A 25,874-nucleotide genomic window follows, 5' to 3' on the forward strand; every position below is an offset into this window, starting at 1 on the left:
CAGTGTGTAGTTTGCGCAGACGATTCCCACATAGCGTAGCATAAGTGATAAATATAGTTGAGTAAATTAAACGATTTCCATCTCACGCTCGATGCCCACGAATTTCAACTGTTCGGTGGGTCCGTATCTATAATCGAAGAAGAGCTCCTCGCCTGGCTGAATAGCACGCTTGGCAAATATGCCAATGCGATGATCCCCGGTTACCATCATAACCTTGGCATAGCAGTTGGGATTAATGGAATGATTGGCAAAGCGAATTTTGTTGCCTTTTCGCGTGGCATCCACAACGAAATCGTTGTTCAAATTGAACAGAAATGAGCACATGTATTTGTCATACACCTTGCCACGACGATCGGCCTCATCCTGTGATATGATCTCGCCGCAATACTCTGATATGAATTCATTCTTTTGTGCGCCCTCCTTGAGGAATATGCCCCAGCCTGCAATGTCCGAGGGTGCCATCAGCAGATGCTTGTCTGCAATTTGAAGCAAAATTATTACACATTACAATGACTACCATATAAAGTAGAAGACACTCACGTAATCCACGCTGCACGCACACATTCTTGCATGTTATTTTGGTAAGCTTGAATTGATCGGCGCCGCACGCCTGACACAAATCCGGATCACACTCTCGCACAGCCAAGTAGCAAGGACATTGCTTCGTGTTGCACTGCGCCTTGCAGCGGCAACCAGGGAAACGATTTTGACAATCACTGCTGCAATTGCAGAACTTCTCGCAAAAGTTCTGCGTCTGGATACACGAACAGTTCATATCGCAGGGACCGGCATGATCGCAGGGCGTGTAATTGTAGACGTGATTGGAGGACGAGTCCTTTTTCAGTTGGATCTTGCGACAGTGCAGCGACCAAAGACGCTGCTTCTTCTTCTTCTTGCGGGGCGGCGTAAAGTCCTGGCGCAAGTCTTCGAAACTAAACTCGGCTGCCTCCTTCTGGGCGAACTCATAGACCTGGCGACAAGTCTTTGTGAGCATATTGTGGGCGACAGCGCAGTAGTTCTTCAGATACACCTTGTGCAGGACACGAAAGAGCGCCTGATCGGCGCCAGTCCAGACGCACTGCGTACTTGTGATATTCATCATGCCGGCTGGATCAAATAGAAAAAAAACTTTAGATAAAAACCTTCGCAGTTGCTAAGCAGTTGCTCACCCATAATGGAGTTGATCTCCGCACTATTGACAGCAATTCCGTTGTCCTTGCCATTCTCATGGTTAAAATCCTTGTTGCTAAACTGACTGTTGCTATCGTTGCTGTCCTCCGAGCTTGCCTCGTTACACGAATCAATAGGCGGCGTTTTGCTGTCTGCTGCCAACTTCTCCTTCATGCCGTCCTGCAATAGATACAACAATTTGTAACATGTTGGTAGCCTCTAATGAATGTGTTCTTACAATCAGCATGTAGCATGAATTGCTGCAGGGCTCAGCGAAGGTCTTAAGCTCCGGATAGCGACGCTTCTGTAGATTGGGTCCCGCATGTCCTTGTAGACCTGCGAAGGTAGAGTGAAATTACAGTAAAACTCAATTTCAAAGCGAATTCCGATAAGCATGACTATGAGACGCACGCGGTGGGAAGGAAAGGTTAGAGAGAATGAGGCAGATACGTTACTTAACAGTGGATGCAACATGGATGTTGAAGGCCAAAGCCGCACGAAATGAGGTGAAAACACCAAGAAACAATTTTGAGTCAAGACATATTTTTGTTTTGCCAATTTTCCACAAACATTCAGTTATTTTATAGCATAAGTTATACATTAAAATAGCGATCGAGAGAAAAAGAGATTGATGATGATGTGGGGGAGCATGGCGACATTTTGTTGGGGCCTGGACGGCGGCGGCATGAGTGTGTGTGCGTGTGGTTATCGATAACAACAACTACAACAACGACTCACCCTGTACATGGTGACCTAAATTGCAGTTATTTTAATACAACATTTTTAAGAGGTTTTTGTTTTTGTGTTTGTTTTGGACAATAGAAATTGTTTTGCAATAAATTTCCAAATAAAGAGAAAAAGCAAAAAACAAAACGATAAAGTTATTAAAGAGTAAACAACCCAGACTGGACGCTATGTCCCACAAACAACTAGAGATCTACTTACGATGCAGAAAACAATCGTATTTAAAGCAGCGTCGACAGAACAGCGTATGGAAGGAATGCATTGTACGTTCACGGGAGACACTCTCCGCCTTAATGCCATCAATGTTGGGCGTACACTCTTGTGGCCTTTCTGGGTCCTGATGTTCCGTGAGTTCAATATACCTAAAGGATGTCAATTTATTGCTTTAGCAAACATTTTTAATATCTAAAATAACTCACTTCTCTTTTAACTCTTGAGCAGTACCCTTATCCGGAAAGTTGGCGCTAATTGCTTGAAATATGATGGGTGCCGGAAATGGTAACTTCTCCTTGACATCCTCTACTTTGGGTTTGGTGTCGCCGTCGTTGACTGTCGTCTCAGTGACCAACATATCCTTCTTGGTGTCCACAAGATTAGTAGATGCAGTTTCAGCTGAGGATTCTTCAATCGCAGACGTTTCCTTCTTCTCATCATCCTCTTTAGCTTTGCTGATTGTAGGAGACTCAGATTTAACTGCAGTTGCAGTGACTACAGTTTCCTCGAGCTCTTTGCTATGCGAACGCATCAGAGCATGCACCAGCTCCACAAATATGGCATCATCCATAAACGACGGATCCTTGTCACCATGCACTTTGCCATCGTAATTCTTGATCAATTCCTCAATGAACTTGCCATCCTTGTCGAGCACTTCGTCGCCCATGTAAGGAATATTGTGTAACACTGTTTCGTCCTCCACCATAAAATTCTGCTGCGTAGGCGCCCAAGTATACATCGTGGGAATCGGAGTGACTGCATTAATCACGCAGATGGGAACACGTTGAGGGCCACTTGTGGCGCCATTGTAGCTCGTGACTTCGGCCCGTTTCACGCAATCTACGTGGGGAGGATCATATGGTTTGGCCTGCCATACTTTCGACTCGCAATATAAATCCTGCACATTGTGATTGTGCTCATCCCTGCGAAGTGCGAAAGAGACATAAAAAAAAATGCCAAACAATGAGGCGGCAATTTGCGTGGCTGGCTGTCTGTGTTTGATTTTATTTACCAATTCTTTATCCAGGCCTCTTTGATTTCATCGGCACGTTTGTAGCGCTTTTGCTGTCGGATTTTCATGTATTCTAACTTCACTACACGTTTCCATTCCTTGCTACTCATATTATTTAATTAAATTCTTTCGCACAGCACAATTTTTTCTGGCGGACTCGCGGCAGTGTTTAAAAATGCTCTTAAGCATTTTAGTGCTGAAAACCGTCGCAAAGATAATGTAGTTAAACAGCTGTTCTTTAACGCAAGCGCTATAGATTACGTTAATTATTTACGTTACGTACAGAATTCTAAGTATTTTTCGGTATTCAATCGATGTTTTTCAAAAATATCGATACATCGATAGTGCTTCCGATGTCTTTCCACCTCTAATCAAAATAGGAAACAAAAACAAATCAAATGTGAAATCTTATCAAAATAAGGCAAAAATTACACATATAAGCTGGACAATTTTCAACACATCAAGACAGCCACGAGCATCGAGGAAATTGGCGCGATGGAACCATCAGCTTGTGAAGATCTAAAGGCATTCGAGCGGCGACTCACCGAAGTGGTTTCATCCTACAGGCCATCCACGCTCCGCTGGCGTCGTAAGAATTAAAATGCCGCATAACTAACCAATGTACTAACGCGTATCTTATCACTATTGCAGTTATACTATCCGCATTATCAGTGTGCACGGCAATAAGCGCTTGGTATTGGCTCAAAGATCCTCGGACTACAGTTGTGCCATTGACGGAATCATTATGGATACATCCGATCTTCACGGTGGCCACAGTCACGTTGATTGTGCTCTTCATACTGGGCATCCAGAAGCTGGTGGTCGCGCCACAGATAATCACGTCGCGCACACGCACTGTGCTCACAGACTTTGCCCTCGATCTGGAGCCACACACTGGCAAATTGATACTGAAGCCCCGCCAAAGCAATAACAACGGAAACACATGAGAACCTTCTTGTTTGTGAGGCACCACATTGATCGATCGATTTAGTTAATAATTAACATTTAAAAGCCTTGCCCCCTAATGACGATGCATACTTCCAAGACGAGATGGCTTATTCGCATCGGAAAAAGAAAAAAATAAGAAACCAATTTAGTTTAATTCAATAATATACAATTACAATTAAAATCTTAAGTACGTGTACCTTTCATGATTTGGTTAAATTATATAGAAGCTCCTCCATTGTACAAAATGCCCTGTTCATAATCTTGTTCTATTGTTTTTTGTTTTGTTTACTATATTATTTAGTAATGGCGTTATTCATTGCGGCTGCCAAACAAAGCGACAAATAAATGACGTTCTTAATTGAAAGCTGGGCATTTAGTGTCCAAGTGTTTTGCACCCCCATTAGTAGTTAATGAAAGGTGCCCTACAGAGCGGGTATAAATAGTTGAGGTTGCAACTGCAGAGGGCATCAGAAGCAGAAGCAGCTCACCAAGCAACCAAGTTCCAATGATGAAAGTTTTCCTATTCGCCGTTCTAATGCTGGGCATTGTCCTTAGCATGACCACAGGCAAGTGTTCATAAGAAATAGAAAGTTACTCTACTAATCCCAATATATAACAGGTGAAATGCTGGCCGATGACACGGACCTGAAACTTCCTTCTCCTGGACAGCAGAGGTTTGTTCGCAGCCCAGGCACCATCCCAGTTGTCCACGAGCACGTGCACAAGGACGACCCCAAAGCCTGTTGCGGTTAAGCAGCTCGTCCACAGTCATTAGCCATCAACATGGCAAAGGTGTTTCTCATGGCTTTACCCAGCACCTCTAATTTTGAATAAAGCAGCAATATTTTGAAAATCCAAATGAAAATGGACTTCGTAATTATATTGGGTGGGTTCATTGGCATGTCCACTTGCCACATATAAAGTAGAGATCAAAGAGTGGTTAGATAAATAAATTGACATCATATTGGTTGATGTTGTGTGATAACTAATTTATTCTGGATTCAGCATTCTCTATAGTGTCGTTTTTCTTTCTGTTGCTGCTCTTATCGCTTTGCTTTCTTGTGTTTTCATCAGTTTTTCATATCATTTTGTTGCAGTTGTTCTTGTTTTTTTTTTTATGATTTTTGATTTTTTGGTACAAATTTTGTGATTTCATAAATTTCTATTTGTAAATCTTAAAAATAAATACTATTATTGCGCAGCTTTCTGTCCTGATCGGACAGATGTAAGTATGTATATGTATAAAGGTTTTGTTTTTGTTTAAATACGTTTATCAAATGTTCATTCAGTGTGGAAATATAAATGCATCTGCGTTCTTACTGCGTGTTCATCGTCATCGTCATCATCATCAGTATCAGTTTTGTTCAGGCCATTTTAGTTGGTATGTATTGTAATTGTTTCATAATTTATCATAGAATTTGTTATTCATATAGATTTATATATGTAGTCATGTACAAAAAAATATGCTAAATTTGATTTAAAAAACGTATTTAATATTTATAATCTCTGTTTATCATTTTTTCTTTCTCTTTTAGTAGTTTGAAATGGAAATTTAGGATATTCATTTCTATAATTTCTATATTTTTACTTTGCGCTAATTTCTTTTATCATTTTCTTGCTTCTTGTTATCAATTTGTATTAGATTTGTTCATTACTTAATATTAGTGCTAAATTATGAGCTAAATATTGTGGTTGTTGTTGTTGTTGTTGCTGTTGTTGGTGCTGATATTTGTTGCATGTTGCATTCATTGCATAAGGAGGCGCTAAACAATACACAATTGGCGAAATTACAAATTACAAAATAGAAATTAATACAAGCGCTGGAAATGCATTTGCATTGCATAAATATAAAACTAGAGGCTGCCTCCTTTTTGTTGCACAACATTCACACATGATAAACATAAGTAATTTATATATATATTATTATATATATAGTCGTAACTCGTATTGAAGCCTATTAATTACATACATAAATTAAAAAGAAAACCGTTATTATTAATCTTTAAACTTGTAAAAACAATAAGGTTAACGTTACAAATTGTACACATGATAAACAAAACACACGTTTTGTGGGCGCTTCGTGCATTCGCATTTGGCTTTATACCCCGCCCCCGCCCCCACCGACATCGAGATCCAGATCCACCATCCAGAGAGATGTCATTATGCAGCCAGCATATTGCGTATGTTCTTCGGCGTGTTCTCCTCATTGAGATGCTTCGTCGTGTAGCGCAGGGCATTCAGCAGTGGCTCCGCCTTTATCGCCGGCTGCGCCTGCAGCAATCGCACGCATCCCTTGACATCCACATGAGCGCCACGAGCAAACGCGCCCACGGGATGCACATGATCGTAGAGTATGACAAGGCCGACCATCACGCGCAGCACCAGCATTTGTGTCTCCTCGCGTTCAATCTGTTGCAGCAGTTTTCTGCAAGGGGAAATGCCACATGATAAATTCAAAATAAACATTATTTAGTCGTTAGGGATGCTTACGGATTCTCCAGCATGCGTAGGCAGACCTTGGCCATGGTGCCAAGCGTTTCTGTTGTGTTTTGCACATCGTCCGCATTGTCGTTGACAAACTTGGATGTGGCCTCGCTCAGCACCTTGAGCATGGGCGTGGCGTGTGCATAGAAGAGGGACATGCGATTGGCCAGCTCTGTGCTGACCAGCATGTTTTCTGTGGAGTCCACGCGCTGTCGGCTGACAATGCGTCTGTAGTAACTGAAGTCGTTCTGTATGGCGGGTGTTTTCATCTGCAAATGGAATGAGGCGGAAATGGAACATCAGACAGGTAGGTAAGCAGTTTACTGGGCATAGCAGTGCAATGCACTGCTTGCTATATTAATTAAACTGTGTTGCACTGCTTGGCAAGGCGGGCGTAATTGACACCAGCCAGCCAGCCAGCATTAATTTATTTATCTCTAATTGCAGTACGTGACACCGCAATCTGACTTAATTTTTATAATTCGTCAGCCCGGCCCAGACTCAGCACATAGTCTATTTAACTGTCAGGGCTGCCACAACTCACAACGTGGAGTCGTGCGTGAGAAAAACTTCTGAGAGCTAGCCGCCTGCCTGCTTTGCTGCGCTTTGCCCCGTCCAACAAAACTCGTGTAGTGTCTCATCATTTACCTTGGGGAGAGCTTGAAACTCGCAAGCGTTTTATATACTATATGTGTACTACCTCAATACTTTATATAAATACGTTATTAGCATAAATCATTCTAACAGTAAGTAACAATGCCTCAAGCAGGACGGACGAGCATCAACAACAGCTTTAGCTGTGAGTGGGTGAGTGTTTATTTGACTATTGATGCAATTGGTTGGCGAGATGATTAATTAGTTATCATATAACCAATAACAATACTATTTTCAGATTTCACTGCTGTTAATGTTGATATTGCCGAGCTTTACAACAACCCAATTTGCGTCATCGTTGTATAACAGACAGTTTTATGACCACAATCAACAGCAGGTACAGCAACAACAAGGCTTTGTCTATCCGGACGCACCAGTGACCTACAATCAGCAATATCCTGCAACTGGTCAGTCCGTATGGTCGAGTGCTCCCATTGTTGTTAACGACGAGGCCAATAGCCTTCAGCTGGAGCAGCAGCAGCACCAGCAACAGGATCGCCATTATTTGCCCATTAATTACTACAGCAATAGAGAGACGGACAGACGGCAGACCAATTGGATGAACGACAACGAGAACTACAACTACAATGTGCCGACTACACGTGCTGCCAATCACAATTACAACAATGTGCCAGGCTACTTTTACCCCACACAACAACAAATTCAACATCAAATGCAACCACAATCCCAACAAGAAGTGGAGCAACGTGAACTGCTTGCGGTGGCCGATTCCCATCGGGAGGAGGAGCAAATCGTTCGCATTGGTGGCAGTCGCTCACTGTCCCCCATTCCCAATGATTACTTTGATGCACCTCAGTCGTTGCAACGTCGCGACTTTGAGGCTAAATATGCCAAGCACTTTGCCGACTATGTGCGCAAATATCCACAACGATTGCAGCCGGTGTTCAACACTGGCACACCATATGTTGACAAGTGAGCAACAACAACAACAACAAATCAATTTGGGTCAGCAATTTCAAATAAATTCCTCTACTTTATTCAATAAAACGCAAATAAATGTAAATTGAATGCATCCCCAGGGCCAAACAAAAATGCTGTGCGTGTGCCAAGAATTTCACTAATTGCCGTAAGAGATCAGATCAATCGCTGCAGCGATAAACAGCTGCGTTTTAAATGACTGCTTTAGAAATTCGCTTGCTTGACTTGGCTCACTGCTTCAGCCTCAATAAATTCTGTAGCATACTTTGAGGTGCTGATGTAAATGAGAAGTTACAGTCAATTGGTACTCTTTTTCTAACCGTTTTGATAATAAAATAGAGAAAACTGCCACATGGTAAAGAATTTAACTAATTATTGAAAAATTAACAACTTATCGAGCTGCAGTTTTAAATGATTGCTTCATAAACTCGGTTCGCGATTTAGCGACTGGAGTTCACTGCTTCGCCAGCAAAAGTTAATAAATTCTGTAGCATACTTTGAGGTGCTGATGTAAATGAGAAGTTACAGTCAATTGGTACTGTTTCTAACCGTTTTGATAATAAAATAGAGAAAACTGCCACATGGTAAAGAATTTGGCTAATTGTTGAAAAATTAACAACTTACTGAGCTGCAGGCGTTTTAAATGATTGCTTCATAAACTCGCTTCGCGATTTAGCGACTGGAGTTCACTGCTTCGCCAGCAAAAGTCAATAAATTCTGTAGCATACTTTGCGGCACAGACAAAAAACAAAAAAATAAAGAAAAGACCAAAAGACAACAATAACAAAGTGGGGCCAAGTGGGGCTATTGCCTGGCAACGGAAGTGGCTGTTACACTGTTACTGTTACTGCTAGTTGGTAAGGCACGTTTGGGCCTTATATATTAACTGCACATACATAATGCAGGCAGGCGCGCATGTGTGTGTGTATTTGAACTGACACTTAGACACACAATGAACGTGCAAACAGAGGCAACGACAACGGCGGCATCATCAACATCATTATCAAGTTTAGCACACATAAAAGTGGCTGCGAGCTGAGAGCCGAGAGCGACCGATGACGTTGACTTCCTCCGCCAGCCAGCTAGCAGCCAGGCTAAAACCGAACACTACTCTCTGGCGACTTTTGCGTTTGCCAGTCAGTCTCAGCCTCAGCCTCAATCTCAATCGAATCGAATTCATAAAAGTTTTACAAAACGGAAACGAGCCATGGGAAAACGAGCATACTCTGATTTGGCAGCGAATTAATCGATTTGTTTGGGGCCAAACACAACAGTTAAATGCAGCAGGAGCATTTAACTCGCAACGCGCAATGCGAGTTCAAGTTTAACCCAGTTTTACAGGCAATTGAAAATGCCTGCTACCTTTTTGCTCTTAAATTATTTACGAACATTATCTACATAGGTTATTTATTTACAGTTCAAGGAGGCCCTGCGTTCCGCCTTTGCGTGCTCACTGAAGCGCCGACAATTGGGCAGGGGCCAATGAATGGAGATTGGATGCGTGTGTAGACTCTAATGAGAGTTTACTGTATCAGTTGTTTGCTGCAGCAATTGAGTCGAAGATTTTTCATCAATGAGCCGCAGCACGCGCTCGTCTCGGGCGGACAAACAGAGAGACAGACAGACAATCAATTAAAAATGCAACCACGCGCACAATGAGTTGGCAATGACTCGGGTTGGCTAAGACTGCCACAGGCTGTTGACGGTTTGTTGACTGTGCCAGCTCCCACATAAGGCAGCCAACGTGTCTCTGTCTTCGGTCTTCTCTCTTGGCTCAGCTTGGCCTGCTCTTAAAGAAGACATAGAGAACGAGCAACGAACAACGAGCAACGAACAAATATTGTGGGCGACGCCTCTGCGCTGGCTTGTGCCCAAATCTGGCAGCAGTTGTAATAACACAACAAACACTGGCAGTGAGATATATTTGTGGTTTTGTGTGTGTCTGTGTTTGACTGCTACTCACCTTGTACTCATCGAATTTCAACACAAATTCCAGTATCTCGGCCAGCTGCTTGACCAGCGCCTGCTGTGTCTCCAGGTGCTGTGTCGGATTCAGCTTGCCGCCAACCAGTTGACCCAGCAGCTTGGGCACTATTTTGTCCAGCTCCAAGGAGTGTTCGTAGCAACGCTTCAGCTTGGTGACCAACGGAAGAACAGCCGCCCAGGCTTTGGCCTGTACTTCTGGCGAGGGATCGGCGATGGCTTCGCGGATTTCTTTGTTGGCTCCCTGAAACAACGAGATTGGAATAAAGCACATTGTTAATATGTACGAGTATGTAGGTAGATGTATTTGAGCCAAGTTAAAGTTCTGTTTTGTTCTGTTCTGCGGCAAATGTGCGCTTGGCATGCAAACACAATAAACGTCGAGCGCGTGGAGGCAACTTTTCTAAACGAACGAAGCAAACAAACGATTTTGATTTTCCTCGTGTTTTATGCATTTTTCCTTTTCATTTTCCTGCCGTTGACCACAGCAGAACTGTAACGCAATCCAACAACAAACTACAAACTACAAACTACAAACCATAAGGCATTGCGGCTTTCAATTCTTTGTGTTGTTGTTGTTGCTCTTTTTGCTATTATTATTTCTATGCCACATGCAACAGCGAATAACGCGCTCTGCGATTTTTATCGACGCTTCATAATCTAAAAACAGAAAGGCAGGCAGGCAGCAACAACAACAAAAAAAGAAGAAAAATACATAATAATAATAAAACAAAACAACAACAACAACAAAAATAACGAGCATAACAAAGCCTAACGAACGGTCATTGCATGTTTTCAAAACTTTATTTTGCCTCGCCAGCTATGTTTTGTGATATTTTTTATTGTACATTGGCGCAGCAGCAGCAGCAATCAGCAAATGGCGTTGATTATATCAATTGATGCATTTCGGTTTCTCTAAATACGTATACGATGCGTGTGCATGCCACATACATATGTACATATGTGTTGAGTTCAGCTTTTAAGTGCCACTAATGACAATTAAGCGCCGTGACTAAAAACAAGTGAATGACTTTCAGACCAATTTAATACGTTTATTTACTATTCGTATGCCAATAAGCAGATAATGAGTGCAGCAATAGATAACAATTGCAACGACCAAGTAAATCTTCCGCCTTTGATTAGTCTTGGCTTTGACTGGTGAGGGATGTAATAAACTTGATGCCAACCGAAATGATGTTCATATATGTTATCTCAATAATATATATAATTGCCATAGGAATATAAATTTAATGTCTTTCTAATATATTCTTAATCAAACATCGAGACAGAACTCAGAAACCATAAGAGCTGGCAACAACATACAAATTCTAAAAGTTTAGTTTCACTTACTAATAGTATTAGTACACAAGTTGTTCTTTTCAAATTTCATTACAATCCCTTTAGCTTGAATGTTTAGTTTTAAGGTTGGTCCGACATAATTTAGTTGTCTTTTCTAAATTTAGATAGCTGTTTTCACACAGTCGCTTTCTTGGTCGCCTCTCACTCTGAGAGTGATAGCCAAAGTGCCACATGCCACACCCCTAATTTTCGGTTCTCTGTTTTTGGCTAATCAACAACAGAACAGTAAGAACCCACAACGGACAGACACATCGCGTGTCTAACCTTTTAAAGCAACATTAGCATAAATTTCAGCATTATACATAGACTCGACTCCCAGCTAACCAACATTGCGTATACGCAGAGTTTTTTCTAGCTGATGTTATTTTTGGTTTGCACACCTTTGGCTTGCTGTTGTGCTGTTCTGTGCTGTAATGTAATGGGCTCAGGTTAGCACGTGCTGTGTGTTTATAATTAAATTGCAGCGCAGAACCATAATAAGCAGTGGCAGCAGAAGCAGAAACAGAATCAGTAGCAACAACATGCATAAGTAATTACAAAACACCCTCAGACATGTTTTGTGCTCTCTGTTTACTGTTTATTTGTTTGGTTGCAAGTCCATCGACGAGTGCTTTGCCATAATAAAAATGCAACTGTCTGCATCTAAATCAACACATAGCAGCAGACCGCGTGTCTTCTCCTCCTTCTCATTCCCCTTCTCCTTCGACACGTTGCCGCATTTCTTTGCGCTCCACATCATTTACACCTGTTTTGTGTAGCAAAGTCAAGTCATGTCCTTGGCCAGCAGCTGCTTCTGCTACTGCTGATGCTGCACTTGAAGCTGCACGAATGTTTAACGCGCACAAACAAGTCAACAAACGAAGCATATGAGAGCGGAGCGGAGAGAGTGGGAAACTGACAGGAAAGTCTGCGTGCTTTGTTGGTATGTGTGTTGTCGCATTGTCTTGTTTACGCCAGCGACTCTCTAAGGACTCTTATGGCCGGTCATGCAGCGGAAACTGCGCTCCTTCTGCAGCTGCTGCTCCGTGTGTAGGCAGACAGATTTAGAGGCCGAGATTGCGTCTCTCTGCAGCATGAGCATGAGTGTGTCTGTGCACAGCGAGAAAATTGGCTATCCAAGCTTGGCCAATGTTTGTGGAAATACAAATTTGAGAAACAGCCAACATTAAGGAATTGTTGATCAACGATAAATTGCGAAAGTAAAACCGAAAAGATATTTAATGTTTGATTATTGAACACCATTTAATATATAACTTATACATACATATATGTATAGATGAATAATTATATTTGCAATTATTCATCTACCATATACATATATGTATGAATATGTTATATATTGAATTTTAAATATCAAATCATGATTTCAGAGGTTGCGAAAAGAATAAGAGTGAGTCAACATAATTGTGCGGAGTACCCGCAGTTTATTTTAGCAAATTCCGAACTGATTTCTCTCAGTGTGTGATTCAGCCCCCTTTGCTTATTTTTCAAGCATTTATCTCACATCGCGACATGTGCACGTCAGAAACAAAGCGACAAAACAGGCGTAGGTGGAGTTGGCATCTTTCAGTTTGCAGTTTGTAACTTGCAACTTGCAACTTGGAAGCTGCAACTTGCGTTTTGTCACAGGAAACATGCAACGAACTGGCCGGACGCCCTTCGCCCCTCTCTCTCGCCACTCACCACTCACCACTCGCCTCTCGCTCTTTCAATCTCTTTACTCAGCCGCATTTGTTGATTCATCGCGTTTCTCCTCTCGTCAGCGCAGCATCGCAACGCATCGCATAAAGCGTTGCATGCTCCAATAACAAAGCACGTGCTGTGTCTCAGGCTGTTTCATGCATTTTACCAAGTAAAACTCTTCAGCACTTCTCACCCACACAGCACACAGCACAAGTGGATGGAAAGAGAACAACAAACTTGAACTTGCATGACTTTTATGCTGTGCGGTTGTTGGTAAAAGCAGTTTTCATTTTGCTGTAACTGTTTCTACGTTTTTAATTAACACTTAAGACGCCCAGCTTAACGCTGTTTGGCAACAACAACAACAACAACAGCAACAACAACATCGACCACAGACAACGTTGGCCACATACAAATCGCAATCATTCAGCGTTTCAATTTATTCATAGAGAGTGCGATAGAGAGACAGAGAGAGAGATAGAGAGATGCATAGTTAATTAAATTGGCGAATTGCTGCTGCAGCTCTGCAGAGAAGAAGTAAAAGCGTTGTTAATGTTGTCAGTCAATGGCTGCTGCTACTGCTGTTTAATTGAAAATTAAATTAAATTCGACGCGGAAATGAGTGTGTTGCTCTTTATGCGGTCGCTTTGATGGCCAGCCATTGATGACACTTCGCTCGTTAGCATAACAACAAAAACAGCAACAACAACCACAACAGCAACGATAACAAATTACAGCCATTTCGATTAGTGTGCTACAGCTGCCTATCGATAATTAAAGCTTCGCAGTAATGACAGCGCCATGTAATCGCTGCATGAAACTGCTTGCCTTGACGATTGACTGACGAACTGCTTAACGCAACACATCTCCCTCTCTCTTTCGCTCTTCGACGCACTGCATTTGAACTGAGCAAGCAGCTTAAGTGCGCGACAAACAGGAAAGTGTGGGTGGCCAGCGCTCAAATGAATGTTCATATATCAAACATTTGTATGTATGTATGTGTGTACATACACGACGTTTTAACTAAGTGTGCATGAAATGCATGTCGCAAAAAATGCTGAGTTGTTGTCTTTATACCCGGCACTCTTAGAATATAAGGGTGTTATTATAAGAGAAGCACATATTTCTAATCATAGAAAGTATTTGAATATATCTCGATTATAATATAAGGATGTTATTATAAGAGAAGCACATATTTCTAATCAAAGAAAGTATTTAAATATATCTCGATTATAATATAAAGCACATTTTTCTAATCATAGAAAGTATTTAAATATATCTCGATTATTATTACCTTCTGAGTTTATTTAATCTATTTTTTCGATTATGGATACCATTAGATTTGCAGCTTTAAAAGTATTACTAAAAGTTGGTCTCATATCAACTTGGTATTAAATATATTCCAGATTTCAGTCTGTTTTCCGACTAATTTAATTTAAAACCTCAATACTTGCGTTTCTTTGTAATTCCAAATCTATTTTAATTGAATACTGAATCGTATCAACTTGGTATTAAATATATTCCAGATTTTAGTCTGTTTTTCGATACCAATGAAAATACTTAATTTCATTTAAAATCTCAATACTTGCGTTTCTTTGTATTTCCAAATCTATTCTAATTGAATAATGAATATAATCCAATATGCATCGGGTATTCCAAGAGTTGGTTATATTTTTGTTTGCTTGTCTGCCTCTCCACAGACATGTTTTTGTTGCAGTAGTCACAATGCTTTACAGTCACGTGCTTTATAGAGACTAGACTGTCAGCATGTTTTAGAACTCTAGGGCATTTCCAAGTCGAGCATTTGGAATCTTCTTAACCTGCAGGAGTCACACAAATTCCAACATGCGCTGCAAACAAACAACACTCTTGGGAGGTGTGTCGTCTGGCAAATACAGGAGTTTTGTTTTGTTTGGTTTTTGTTTGTTGACGCGTCGTGACAGTCGAACTGTTGTTTTAATTTAAAGAGTCATGCAACAACAGCTGCAACTGCCACAGTGAGAACAGAAGCAGCAGCAACAGCAATGCAACTATTAATCAAAGCAATTTTCATAGATATTTGCATACCGCGAAAACTTTTGTGCTTTTCTATTTTCCATTTTCCATTTTCCATTTTCAACTTTTCCCTTTTCCCATCAGAAATGCGCGCACCTTAAATTCGAGTCACGTCGCAATCGGAATACAAATCGAACTTTTTACGAGAACATCAGAGACAAACATACGATACGCAATCGAAGATGACGAAGCTCTGTTGATGTTGAGGCCAAACAAAGTCAATGCTAAAAATCTAGCAGAAATTCCCCGAAAGATGAAAACTTGAATTCTGCTTAAAAATTAAAAAAAAAAAGAGACGTGGTAGAGCCGATGACTATTAAATGCTCATAATTTATTTTTATAAAGCAAGGGAGACCCAATTGAGAGAATTGGAAGAGTGAAGTGCGGCAGCTGCCACAGACGACAGACGACAGACACTGGGTCGCCTGCTGCTTGGGATGCCTCTGGTGACACGATTTTCCCAGAGTGGTGGATCGACGTTGCGACGCCCCCAACTGAAGTCTGAACTGAACTCAAGCGCCGCTGTGTTGACTACATAATCATAAATATTTCATAACAATTTGTATTATGACTCTCGCCACTTTTTGCCTCTCTATCTCAGTCTTGCTTGCTCTCTCTCTCTCTCTCTCTCTCTCTCTCTGTGTGTAAATCGTCTTCCGCTGCTTAATTATTCAATGGACTCGACTTGATATCAAAATACAACAACAAAGACGACAACGAGTAGAACATATGTTTGCGTATTGCAAAAGCGCTCTTTGTGTACTTTGTGTACAAATGCTGACTGCTGACAGTAGCTGTAACACTAACACAACAACACTAACAACAACAGCAATCGACAACACAACTGTGACTCACTGAAAATGATCGTTGAAAGTTCCCAACTTCCATTGAAGCTATGTCGTGGCGGTAACTTTGTAGTTTGTTGTTGTCTCAGTTGCTGCTTGCTATTTGTTGACTTAGAATTGCTTTCGATTTTCAAGGGAATGCAATGCTGCATCATGACCTGCACATTGACGAAATCTGCAGGTGATGCAGGTCTTTATAAATATACTTGACGCGACGTCGCAAGGCAATCTCAAGCATTCAAATTTCATTTGAAATTGACTCTCAATATGGGCACAGCCCGCAGAGAGTGAGAGTGAGTGTGAAGGGAAACAACAACAACGAAAAGAGAAACAGAAACAGCTGCTTAGTGCTGTGATTCACAAGCATCACTCATGTTAACGACGATGATGATGATGATGATCATGGGCCAACTGGCTGGCTGACTAACTGTCTGCATTACATCTACGCGGCGTATACTTAATGCCCATGCAGGCATGAGAACAAAGGAGTTGTGTGGACCAGTGAACTGCGCAGTAAACACTCTTGCTAATTTCAGCTCATTCTCTCTTCTCTTCTCTCTTTCTTCTCTGCATAGGTCATACTTGTTTCAGTTTCAACTGTCAAATGATGCGTAAATTTTGTCAGTTAACACATTTAAAAATAACGACAATGGCCTAATTTTCGGCGAGCTTTTCAAGGGCTCCGTGGGGCCATTATAGCATAAATAACAGCAACAGCAACAACTACAGTACTACAGTAAAACACAGCAGAGCGACAACAACTAAATATGGCGTTATAATGCCGCCAGTTGCCCCCTCCCGCTGCCCCCTCCCGTTGCCCCTTGCCAGTTGCCAGTTGGATGTCACGAGCGTCGTAATTTATCAAGATAATCGAAATAAGCAGCCAAGTGCAATAGCAACAACAATGCCATAAAGATAAGATAAACACATGTCGATTATCAATGGCGTGAGTGAAAGAAAGAGTGCGAGCGAGAGAGGGAGCGAAAGTGTGAACGAGATGGGGCATCAATAACGTAAGTACCCCCGATACAATATTGTGTATAGGATATGCCACAATGATTGCATTTAATTATCGACCATCATTTGCTTATCACCAAACAATGTCACAACATGCCTTTGACGCAGCCAACACTGCGTATGTGTGACGTGAGATTGTGTGTGGGTGTATGGCGGGGAGAGACATAGAGAGAGGAGAGAGGGAGAGAGGCAGCAGCTGCGTGTGGTCATTGACTGACAAATCTATATCTCAATTTCAGATTTATTATCTTTACAACTTACAGCTGGCTCCAGATTATGGAAAGAGCTGCAATTCCGAATGTTCTCTCACGATTCCCAGTAATAAATCCATCGAGCTATAGAATTAATCGATATTACCCCAAAGGGATTAAGTTTAGTCACAGATAGCGACATAAATTTGTATGTTTATTTATTACACAACCAGATTATCTGTAACATTTGACTTCTCTAGGTTAATTTGATATTATTTGGAATGGTGGGAAAGGCAAAAAACAATTAGTTTCCTCTGTTGACAATTCATAAATAAATAGTCTCACAACACCAATTCATAATAATATTGATACTGAAAGCACTTCGACGTTTTACTGTTAACTCTGCACATCAAATTTGATATGCATCGAGAAATTGGGAAAACTCAATTTAATGTCTTTACATTGTAGCTGGCAAGATGTTTATTGATTCACACATTCAGCTGTTAAAAATTGGGTTAGTACAGCGGAAAATCAACAGTACAGAACAGAACAGAACAGAATTGCTGGCATTTTAATTGAGTTTGACGACACGCACACGCTGAAGATACAAACAGCAGACAGACGAAAATCGAAGAAAAACAAGGAATGAAAAATTCCTGAAGCATTTGACATGCTGTGGCCTGTTTGATGCCTCTAACAAAGTCAGAATGCGAAGATATATATGCAAATGTACATTTGTAAATATGATGTGTACTATAATATATATATATATATATATGTATATATAAGTAAGATTGATGAACCAACCTGCGAGCATTTACATATTACATTTGGCAGTAAAGAATAATAATATAAAAAGAGCTCGACTGTGAGATACTCGACTGTGAGATACCCGCAACCCATTTTTAAAATATTGAGGTATCATTTTCAAAATATACCGAATATATTGCAAAAATACTAAAAATATACCAAATGGTATATTTGGTATATCGATATAGTGCCGCATTCAAAATATACCATTGACGGCACAATATATCAGGTTGTCACCCAAAGCAACTCAGACCCCTAGTAAGTAGGCGTTTTTGCCCATACAAAAGTATTTCTTTAATAACTTCGACAATTTCTATCTGATCGCAACCAAATTTTCAGGAATCATAACTACTATAGTAATTATTGTATATACCAAAATTCGCAACTCTAGCTTTACGCTTGTTATTCGATTTTTTTGATTTGCGGGGGCGGAAGTGGGCGTGGCAAAATTTTGAAACAAACTTGATCTGCGTGCAAACATAACAAATGCTGTCGAAAAAAAATTATAGCTCTATCTCTTATAGTCTCTGAGATCTAGGTGTTCATACGGACAGACGGACAGACAGACAGACGGACATGGCTAGATCGCCTCGGCTGTTGACGCTGATCAAGAATATATATACTTTATAGGGTTGGAGATGCCTTCTTCTACCTGTTACATACATTACGTGTCGGCACAAAGTTATAATACCCTTTTACCCTATGGGTAGCGGGTATAAAAATTGAAGAAAAGAATGCGAGTCTTTGCAATTTGCACAAAGCACTTGCAGTTTCTTAGCTGCCCCAAAGAGACCAGACACAAAGCTATTTGTGTATGTGTGTGTGTGTGCTTTAGTAAAATGGCCATTGGCATTTTTAGTGGCACTTGAAAACTGTTAGCAAAGCAATTACAGCCACAACGACGCCAAGTTCAAGGCAGGTGGCAAGCAGACAGAAGCTACGAGTAGTAAACAAAGCAAAAGTCGAGTGGCAAAGCGAAGACAAAGCAAATGCTAAAGACATTGCCACCTAATCCTGGGCTAGACAAAAAAGCCAAGTGGCAAGCATTAGATCAGTTGGTGGATGGATGGATGAATGGACTGGGGAATAAGACAGAGAATGCAGAACAACATAATTGAATGTCGTTGGGAATGTTTTATTCAATTGAAATGAGTTAAATTCGGTTAACCAAGCCAACAAAGCCTGTTCAGTGTCATTTCAATTCAGCAAATAATTGTGCCCAGCCAGACACAGTTTCGATTGAATGAGTCGACGACAGAGGCGACTATGCGAGATGTGAGATGCGAGATTCGAGATTGGGGCAGACGGAGGCCAAATAATTTTATGCAAAATTTGTGCCTCAATTGCCACCTGAGAGGAGAACATAATGAGGCATCATCATCAAATACGCGCACGAGTGTTTCGAGTGCTCCACTTCAAGTGGGCGGGCGGATGGAGGAGGAGGATGAGGAGGCGAAGCGAAATTTAATTATGGCAAACTATGGATAATGAATAAACTAAAAGCTTTTGCCAGGTGATGTGCGGCTAGAAAATGCCACGTAATCGGATTTCCCTAATTTTATTGACAGCGTCTGAACTGATTGTGAGATCATTGAGTACAATTTATTCAATCTTTAATGACAGGATGGAAAATCTCTCTGCTTTTCATCCGCAAAACAAAAGTCTCCTTCAATCTGTGAGCTAAAGGGTATTTACGTAAAAATCAACAATAAATTATGAACCAAATTTCGCATTGCGCTTGTAAACGTAAACTGTTCAAAATTGTTGTTTACTCTACAGTATTTTTCTTGCTTTTTTACTCATTGTTTTTGTTATTTTATTTTGCGTTTCTTTTTTTTTAGCGCAATTAATTTGCAGCGGATGACGTCGGAAATTCAAATACGAATATAAATACACACGTAGAGACAGAGAGACAGAGAGAGAGAGAGATACATTCATGGATACTCTGAATAGTGTATAATCATAAACAAATACAAATGAGCCGTAAAATGTTACAAATGTTAGCAGCGATGCATGGAAAGTGAAAACGCATTCAAAATGAAAAGTAAAAATACAAATCATAAATAATATAAATTCGTAATTTGTAATTTAATTTGTCGCTAATTTGGGCCATGCAACCGAATCGTTAAACATCCAATAAGGTCAACGCAAATGCAATTACAACGAGTTGAAAGCGAATTTACGATTGGGCAATAAAAAACCAAATTTAAGAAACTTGTGTTTGCCTCTTTTGGGTGCAGATATCGAACAACGGATTGGATTGGATTGATGTGAGAAATAGTTGAAATGCGACTGCGACTGCGGAAATTGAATTGTCACACAATAAACAACAGCAACAGCAACAACAAAACTGACAGCGACAGCGACATTGTTGGCTTGACCATTTCTAGAGAGACTTAGACAACAACGGACAAAAGGGTTCCGAGCACAAACAAATATCATTTTGTATAATATGCAAACAGTCGCGTTGGGCACGCACATTATAGCAATTACTTATACGACTATATGTTATAGAATGTCTCAATGAATGACCAACTGGCTAACTGGTTAACTGCCTGACTGACTGACTGACTGGCTGACTGCCCCATAACCGGAAGTGTGGAGACGCGTCGAGCGGCTTTTTTTTCGCATTGGTCGCACATCGTTTAAAAAATATTCGTGGAACTGGAAATCGTTGAGTTTGTGGGCAACTGCAACGAGATGTGCCAAAGGGAGGGGAGGGGAGGTAAGAGTACAGGGGCTGCCTCTCAGTCTCTAATGACTGCTCATTTTGTCATTATTCTGATTGCTGCTGCCTCTCGCTTTCATTATAAAACCGACATTAAACATTTAAGTGTTTATTTATTCATATGCACACAAAGTATTGTCATTTTTATATGGATCAGCATTTGATAAATGGGTCGCTGCTGTGACACAAATTTGAGGGGAAGTTGGCTCTGAATTTGGGAATAAACTATTGAGAAATAGTTCTATAAAAATCGAACAATCACAACAGCAAAATTACCTACAGGATACAATTTTAATGAATACCAATAGAAAAGATAAAATGAGAATTGAACCTGTGCTTATGATTAGATTAATTGACTCTACTCACAAGCTAATACTTCTAAAACGAAGCTGAAAAAAAAGTCTAGCACAGCTGGAATATCCATTAAATAAACTAAACGCTTTAGTAAATAATGACAATTAGCTGCAAAGTGATTACTGCTGCCAGCTGGAGTCAAATGCGTTCTTAAATGTAGGTCGTAGGTTTCATTAGAGAGATTAATAGTCAATGAAACAGCTGAAGAACAAATCAAGGCAACGACAAAGCTCATAAATGGATATCAACTTTAATCGTAGGAATATGGAGTATAGAGTATAGAGTATTTCTCAGCCTACAAAAATAGCATGTTATATATTGAGGAAGTGATGAATTTATCGCAGTACTTCAGAGGTGTTATGAGTATGGATTATTATTACACAAGAAACACTCTTTGTTTCGATGGCTATAGGAAACTTCATCACGCCACACGCCCCCGCCCCCGCCGCACGCCTTCACATTTGATTGCTTCACTGAAGTGTTCCTCAATGTTTCGCTCACATTTTCGATGACTCAATTTGCGTGTGAACTCATTGAACTCGCATTATATACCATTCATATTATATACACTCTAATCGTATATGTAGTGTATGCACTTTGCATATTATCTGCATTGTTGAGCTGCTCACAAACCACAATTTCGTATTCAAATTCAGCGCAATTCAGTCAAGTGCAGTTACAAGGTTGGGTCTTCGATTACTTCCCCCTAGTCTCAAATATAATTACAAGCGGATGGATTGTATTGCATTACCCAATTAACCACACATTCTGTGTGCAAGTTTTTGTATTATGTATATAACATATATACTCGTAGTATTGTATTTACGAGTTTAGTTCATCAGGTTTCAATGGCTTTTTGGCTTACTTATGGACCCTCTTCCTCCTCCTCCTCCTCTTTGCTTTGCACGTTGTCATCATAATAATACTTTTATGATTATTATTATTGTTGTTATTATTGTTGTTGTTGTTATTATTGTTAGAGGTGTGCGTAGCGTTGGCGTTTATTGTTATTGATATACTATATTTGTTGTCTACTCTCATTGTTGATCTTGTCATGCGCTTTCAATGAGTCGCACTCATATGTAGTTAAAGCTCTCGTTGTTCTTGTTTATTGCTCATACACAATGGCCAACAAACATTTGTTGACTTTATCTGCGCTCAGTGGACAATAGAAGTAGAAATAGAACGATAAATAGATTCACTCACTAATTGGGAAAGTCGCCTATACAACGATCGAGACTTTAAATGCTTTCTCCCTTATCGAGCTCGAAATGAAAATCAAGCAACAACAACAACAACAACAACGACGACGCTGCACGATTTTTGCGAGGCGCAGTTTTCACTCTATTTTTAGCATTTGCAAAGAAAAATGCAGAACGTGAAGTTTTCCTTTTTCTTTGGCTGCATTTGGCGCCTGGCCAAAGATTTGTGTGCCAGGAGGCGACGGGGGGCCCGGCCGGGCATCACATACACAAACTGTATATAACCAGTTTACTGCCTTGCTAACCAGTCCACCACCCAAGTCACTCACCCACAGCACCACAGCAAACTCAGTGCCACAGCACTACAGCGGGAGCAAAAACCGCGCCACTAAAAATTGAAATGAAAATAAATGTGAACCACAGAAGAATTGAGGCGCATTTTAAGTTGTTTCCCCTCTCCAAAAAACCAAAAAAGGAAAAGGGCAACAGCGGGGTGAGCTTTTAAAGGCTTTAAAATGGTTACGAGGTCGTCTTTGTGTTTGCTATGTTGTGCTGTGCTGTGCATTGGTCAAGTAAAAGGGAAATGAGCTCATTTCGTTGACATTTTCCAGTTCATTTGCGTTGATTAACGCCCTGGACAAACATTTCATTTGGTTTGACTGAAAGCCAATTAATAATTCGCACCACGCGACACTAAAATCCAATTCGTATTCGAATTTCGAATTCGAACTCGCACGTCGCACGCTTAGCAAAGGTCAGCAACAACAACAACAGCCAAATGCTGACTAATCCGCACTCAAAGAAGAACAAGAAGTGTAAACTGCTTGCTAGTTACTCACTGACGTCACAGCAGACAAAACAAAAACAAAAACAACAACAACAACGATAACGATATGCCCGAACATGAAGAAAGTCGTTTGGGCGCCGATCAAAACGAAGAGACGCGACAACGACGACGACGACGACGCACGTGAGTCAGACCAAAAACTGAGCAAAGAGAGTGCGCTTTGCTTTTGCTAAAAGAGAGCGAGAGCGCAAGTGTAAGATCAACTACTGTTATGGCACTGGCAAAGGTTAAATGCTCAATTTGTTGACTGGCCCCCTCCCGTTATATTTCGCACATTTTCATTTGATTATTGCTCGCTCGCTTGCACTTATCAGCTGAGTGCACAGTCCAAAGAGAGCGAAGCGTAAATATTTAAACGCTTCTTAAGTAAATATGGCAACAATGCGTCAATTAGTTCCATTTAAACAGATATTAGATAGAAAAATACTTGGAAAATCTTACACTACCCCAGCTAACCGGTTCATAGTCGTTACAGGGACTTTACCCTCCTAGAGGAGTGAAGAAAACGGGTTAATGACACACACTCACCTTATAGATTTGTATCTCATCTAGCACAATTTCGGATTCCTTGAGCACACGCTCCACCTCGTCGTACACCTCACGCTCCGTATCCGTGGGCGCGGCATTCTCAAAGTCCAGGAACACATCGTAGGATTTGGCGGCGCAACAATTTGAATCGTCGCGTGACAACAGACTCAGCAGTTTGCCCATTTTCTTGATTAATTTATTATTGGTTGTGTATCGTAGTTGTAGTTATAGTTGGAGTTGATGTTGTTTTAAATATTTATATTTACTTTTTTACTTTGCTTTTGATTTTGTGTGTTTAATTTGATCTTTGCTTTTATTGATTTGTCAGCACTTTTGATTGCGTTTTTTTGTCATACACTTTATGAAGCTGCAAAAGAAACGATACCGATAACAATGGCGATAACGATAAATACATTAACAGCTGCTCTAGCTGAGCGACTGAAGAAGAAAACAAAAGATGCTGTTCATGCACCTGTTGTTGACATCTTAAGGGTTAATAAATTATGGCGGTAAACAGCTGCCTCGATCTCGGATCGCATTGTGGACAAAGAAAACTGTTTTTCATTCTCAGACATACACTAACAAATGCTCAGCATGTGAAATGGCCTGCAACTCCAGAAAAGCCAACAAAACCAAAGTGTTGCCCTTGCTTTTGCTTGCAATGCGGGGGGTGGAGACATGAGCATGGACCGAGGCTGTTTGCCATGTGTCTCACTGTCTCTATGTGTGAGTGCGTCTGCAAGAGTGTGCGTGTGTTTGTTCTTGTGAGAGCTGCTTGTGCGCAGGAAATGATGCGAAACAGAAACTTATCGAAATTAGTAAACAACGCACACACACATGTACACACTAATACAGCTACCCATACACATGTAGACAACGCAAGGCCAATGTTCACGCCAGGCAGGCAGGAAAAAAGGCAATTTTCCTCGCCACGCAGCCACATGTAAACATTTTAGGTTTCCCTCTCCTTCGCACACACTCACATTCAAGTTAATTGCGAAAAATAAAGCGGCCAAGACATTGCGCGAGTTTTTTTTATTAATAATTTGTTGTATCTGTATGTGTGTGTGAGTGGCGCTGTTGCTGCCGCTGACGCCGCCTGCCGCTTGAGACCAACACTTTGGCTTTGTTTATCTGTACTGCCTGCTTATCTGGCTGTCACTTCGCTCTCTTGTTCTTGCATACCCTGCACACCCAATGTCCACAGGGTATGCCACTATTAATTTTGTAAAGTTGCCAACACCAAGGACAATTGAAATCCCCAAAGTCACATTTATGAGCACAGTACGGACTATAATTTTGGTCAAACACAATTATTCAAGCTTTAACTGTTCGTTTCTGTTCCCGATGTTGTTGTTAGTATTTGCGGGCTTATCTGTTATATTTTTATATGCACACAGTTTTATTATTCCTCAATTGCTTTTTTAGGGTTGATTCGTCGTGCACTGTGTGTTCCTGCCTTGCCTGCATTGGAATTTCAGCAAAACAAGAATTTCCTTCGTATAAAAAAACATACAACACACTCGCACACACACAGACGCACGCAGGGCATTGCGCGCTTATCACCTTCTTTTTCGCAGCACTTTCGCATGTGTTTGTGTTGGTATTACTGCCTTTTGCATATGTATGTTTGTGTGTGTATGTGCATATTTATTTGTAAGCTGACGAACTCACGTATTCTTGGAGCTGCCCTTTTTGCGGTTTGTTAAATTCGATTATATGTAGCGATTTCGCACATTTGCTTTTAGAACATTTGTGGCTTTACACAAGAATTCTTTATGCATAAAAATATAAAAACACGCACCGAATTCACACACGCCGCAAATAAACGCGCGACCACTTCCCTTAACGGCAGTTGAAAACGTACTAACGGCTAGACGTTTTCTAACACCTGTGATGCAGTGTGACCGCAGTATCGTTTTCGTTTTCACGATTAAAACATTATTCAAAATACGGCAAGTACAAAAATGGTCACCCTGGTTACAGTTGATTTAGTAGCGCGTCTTTTTAAACATCTCTTTACTAAAGTGTTCGACACAAATATCTAAAGGCCGCCTTCCACTTTTCATTCTTATCATTAAAGTTTTTGAAGGTACAGCAAAAAATAA

The 25,874-nt window shown here is 40.7% G+C and overlaps 4 protein-coding genes across 6 annotated transcripts; 2 read left to right on the forward strand and 2 right to left on the reverse strand.

Moving 5' to 3' along the window:
• Positions 1–66: 66 nt before the first annotated feature.
• LOC117570975 (histone-lysine N-methyltransferase E(z)) lies at positions 67–3,274 on the reverse strand. Of its 2 annotated transcripts, XM_034252919.2 has the most exons (8): positions 3,140–3,274; positions 2,334–3,050; positions 2,116–2,276; positions 1,909–1,923; positions 1,409–1,506; positions 1,170–1,350; positions 541–1,107; positions 67–476 (listed from the first exon to the last, which is right to left on the reverse strand). In XM_034252919.2, the coding sequence occupies exons 1-8, from the start codon at positions 3,247–3,249 to the stop codon at positions 67–69; spliced, it is 2,259 nt and encodes a 752-aa protein (XP_034108810.1). In that variant the 5' UTR covers positions 3,250–3,274. The 2 variants fall into 2 exon arrangements, with proteins under 2 accessions (XP_034108810.1, XP_034108811.1); XM_034252920.2 differs by lacking the exon at positions 1,909–1,923.
• Positions 3,275–3,491: 217 nt separating this feature from the next.
• On the forward strand, positions 3,492–4,330 carry LOC117570980 (nuclear envelope phosphatase-regulatory subunit 1 homolog). 2 transcript variants are annotated; one of them, XM_034252927.2, is made up of 3 exons: positions 3,492–3,728; positions 3,791–4,100; positions 4,152–4,330. In XM_034252927.2, the coding sequence occupies exons 1-2, from the start codon at positions 3,635–3,637 to the stop codon at positions 4,084–4,086; spliced, it is 390 nt and encodes a 129-aa protein (XP_034108818.1). In that variant the 5' UTR covers positions 3,492–3,634; the 3' UTR covers positions 4,087–4,100; positions 4,152–4,330. The 2 variants fall into 2 exon arrangements, with proteins under 2 accessions (XP_034108818.1, XP_051861276.1); XM_052005316.1 differs by having other exon boundaries at positions 3,791–4,330.
• Positions 4,331–5,051: 721 nt separating this feature from the next.
• LOC117570977 (CYFIP-related Rac1 interactor B) lies at positions 5,052–25,624 on the reverse strand. Its single transcript, XM_034252922.2, has 5 exons — positions 25,441–25,624; positions 23,767–24,133; positions 10,128–10,391; positions 6,578–6,840; positions 5,052–6,512 (listed from the first exon to the last, which is right to left on the reverse strand). The coding sequence occupies exons 2-5, from the start codon at positions 23,947–23,949 to the stop codon at positions 6,248–6,250; spliced, it is 975 nt and encodes a 324-aa protein (XP_034108813.1). The 5' UTR covers positions 23,950–24,133; positions 25,441–25,624; the 3' UTR covers positions 5,052–6,247.
• On the forward strand, positions 7,244–8,325 carry LOC117570978 (probable serine/threonine-protein kinase cdc7). The gene is made up of 2 exons (XM_034252925.2): positions 7,244–7,378; positions 7,464–8,325. The coding sequence occupies exons 1-2, from the start codon at positions 7,328–7,330 to the stop codon at positions 8,160–8,162; spliced, it is 750 nt and encodes a 249-aa protein (XP_034108816.1). The 5' UTR covers positions 7,244–7,327; the 3' UTR covers positions 8,163–8,325.
• Positions 25,625–25,874: the final 250 nt, after the last annotated feature.

Source organism: Drosophila albomicans, chromosome 3 (assembly GCF_009650485.2).
Source record: "Drosophila albomicans strain 15112-1751.03 chromosome 3, ASM965048v2, whole genome shotgun sequence".
In the NCBI taxonomy this organism is placed as follows: domain Eukaryota; kingdom Metazoa; phylum Arthropoda; class Insecta; order Diptera; family Drosophilidae; genus Drosophila; species Drosophila albomicans.

Excerpts from the sequence above, each read along its gene's own strand:
- LOC117570978 (XM_034252925.2), top strand. The coding sequence starts at position 7,328 with ATGCCTCAAGCAGGACGGACGAGCATCAACAACAGCTTTAGCTGTGAG. Across the intron at positions 7,379-7,463 it reads ACAGCTTTAGCTGTGAGTGG|ATTTCACTGCTGTTAATGTT; the intron begins GTGAGTGTTTAT and ends TACTATTTTCAG.
- LOC117570977 (XM_034252922.2), bottom strand. The coding sequence starts at position 23,949 with ATGGGCAAACTGCTGAGTCTGTTGTCACGCGACGATTCAAATTGTTGC. Across the intron at positions 10,392-23,766 it reads ATGAGATACAAATCTATAAG|GGAGCCAACAAAGAAATCCG; the intron begins GTGAGTGTGTGT and ends TCGTTGTTTCAG. Across the intron at positions 6,841-10,127 it reads TGAAATTCGATGAGTACAAG|ATGAAAACACCCGCCATACA; the intron begins GTGAGTAGCAGT and ends TTCCATTTGCAG.
- LOC117570980 (XM_052005316.1), top strand. The coding sequence starts at position 3,635 with ATGGAACCATCAGCTTGTGAAGATCTAAAGGCATTCGAGCGGCGACTC. Across the intron at positions 3,729-3,790 it reads ATCCACGCTCCGCTGGCGTC|TTATACTATCCGCATTATCA; the intron begins GTAAGAATTAAA and ends TCACTATTGCAG.
- LOC117570975 (XM_034252919.2), bottom strand. The coding sequence starts at position 3,249 with ATGAGTAGCAAGGAATGGAAACGTGTAGTGAAGTTAGAATACATGAAA. Across the intron at positions 1,108-1,169 it reads GGAGATCAACTCCATTATGG|CCGGCATGATGAATATCACA; the intron begins GTGAGCAACTGC and ends TATTTGATCCAG. Across the intron at positions 477-540 it reads GTGCGTGCAGCGTGGATTAC|ACAAGCATCTGCTGATGGCA; the intron begins GTGAGTGTCTTC and ends TTCAAATTGCAG.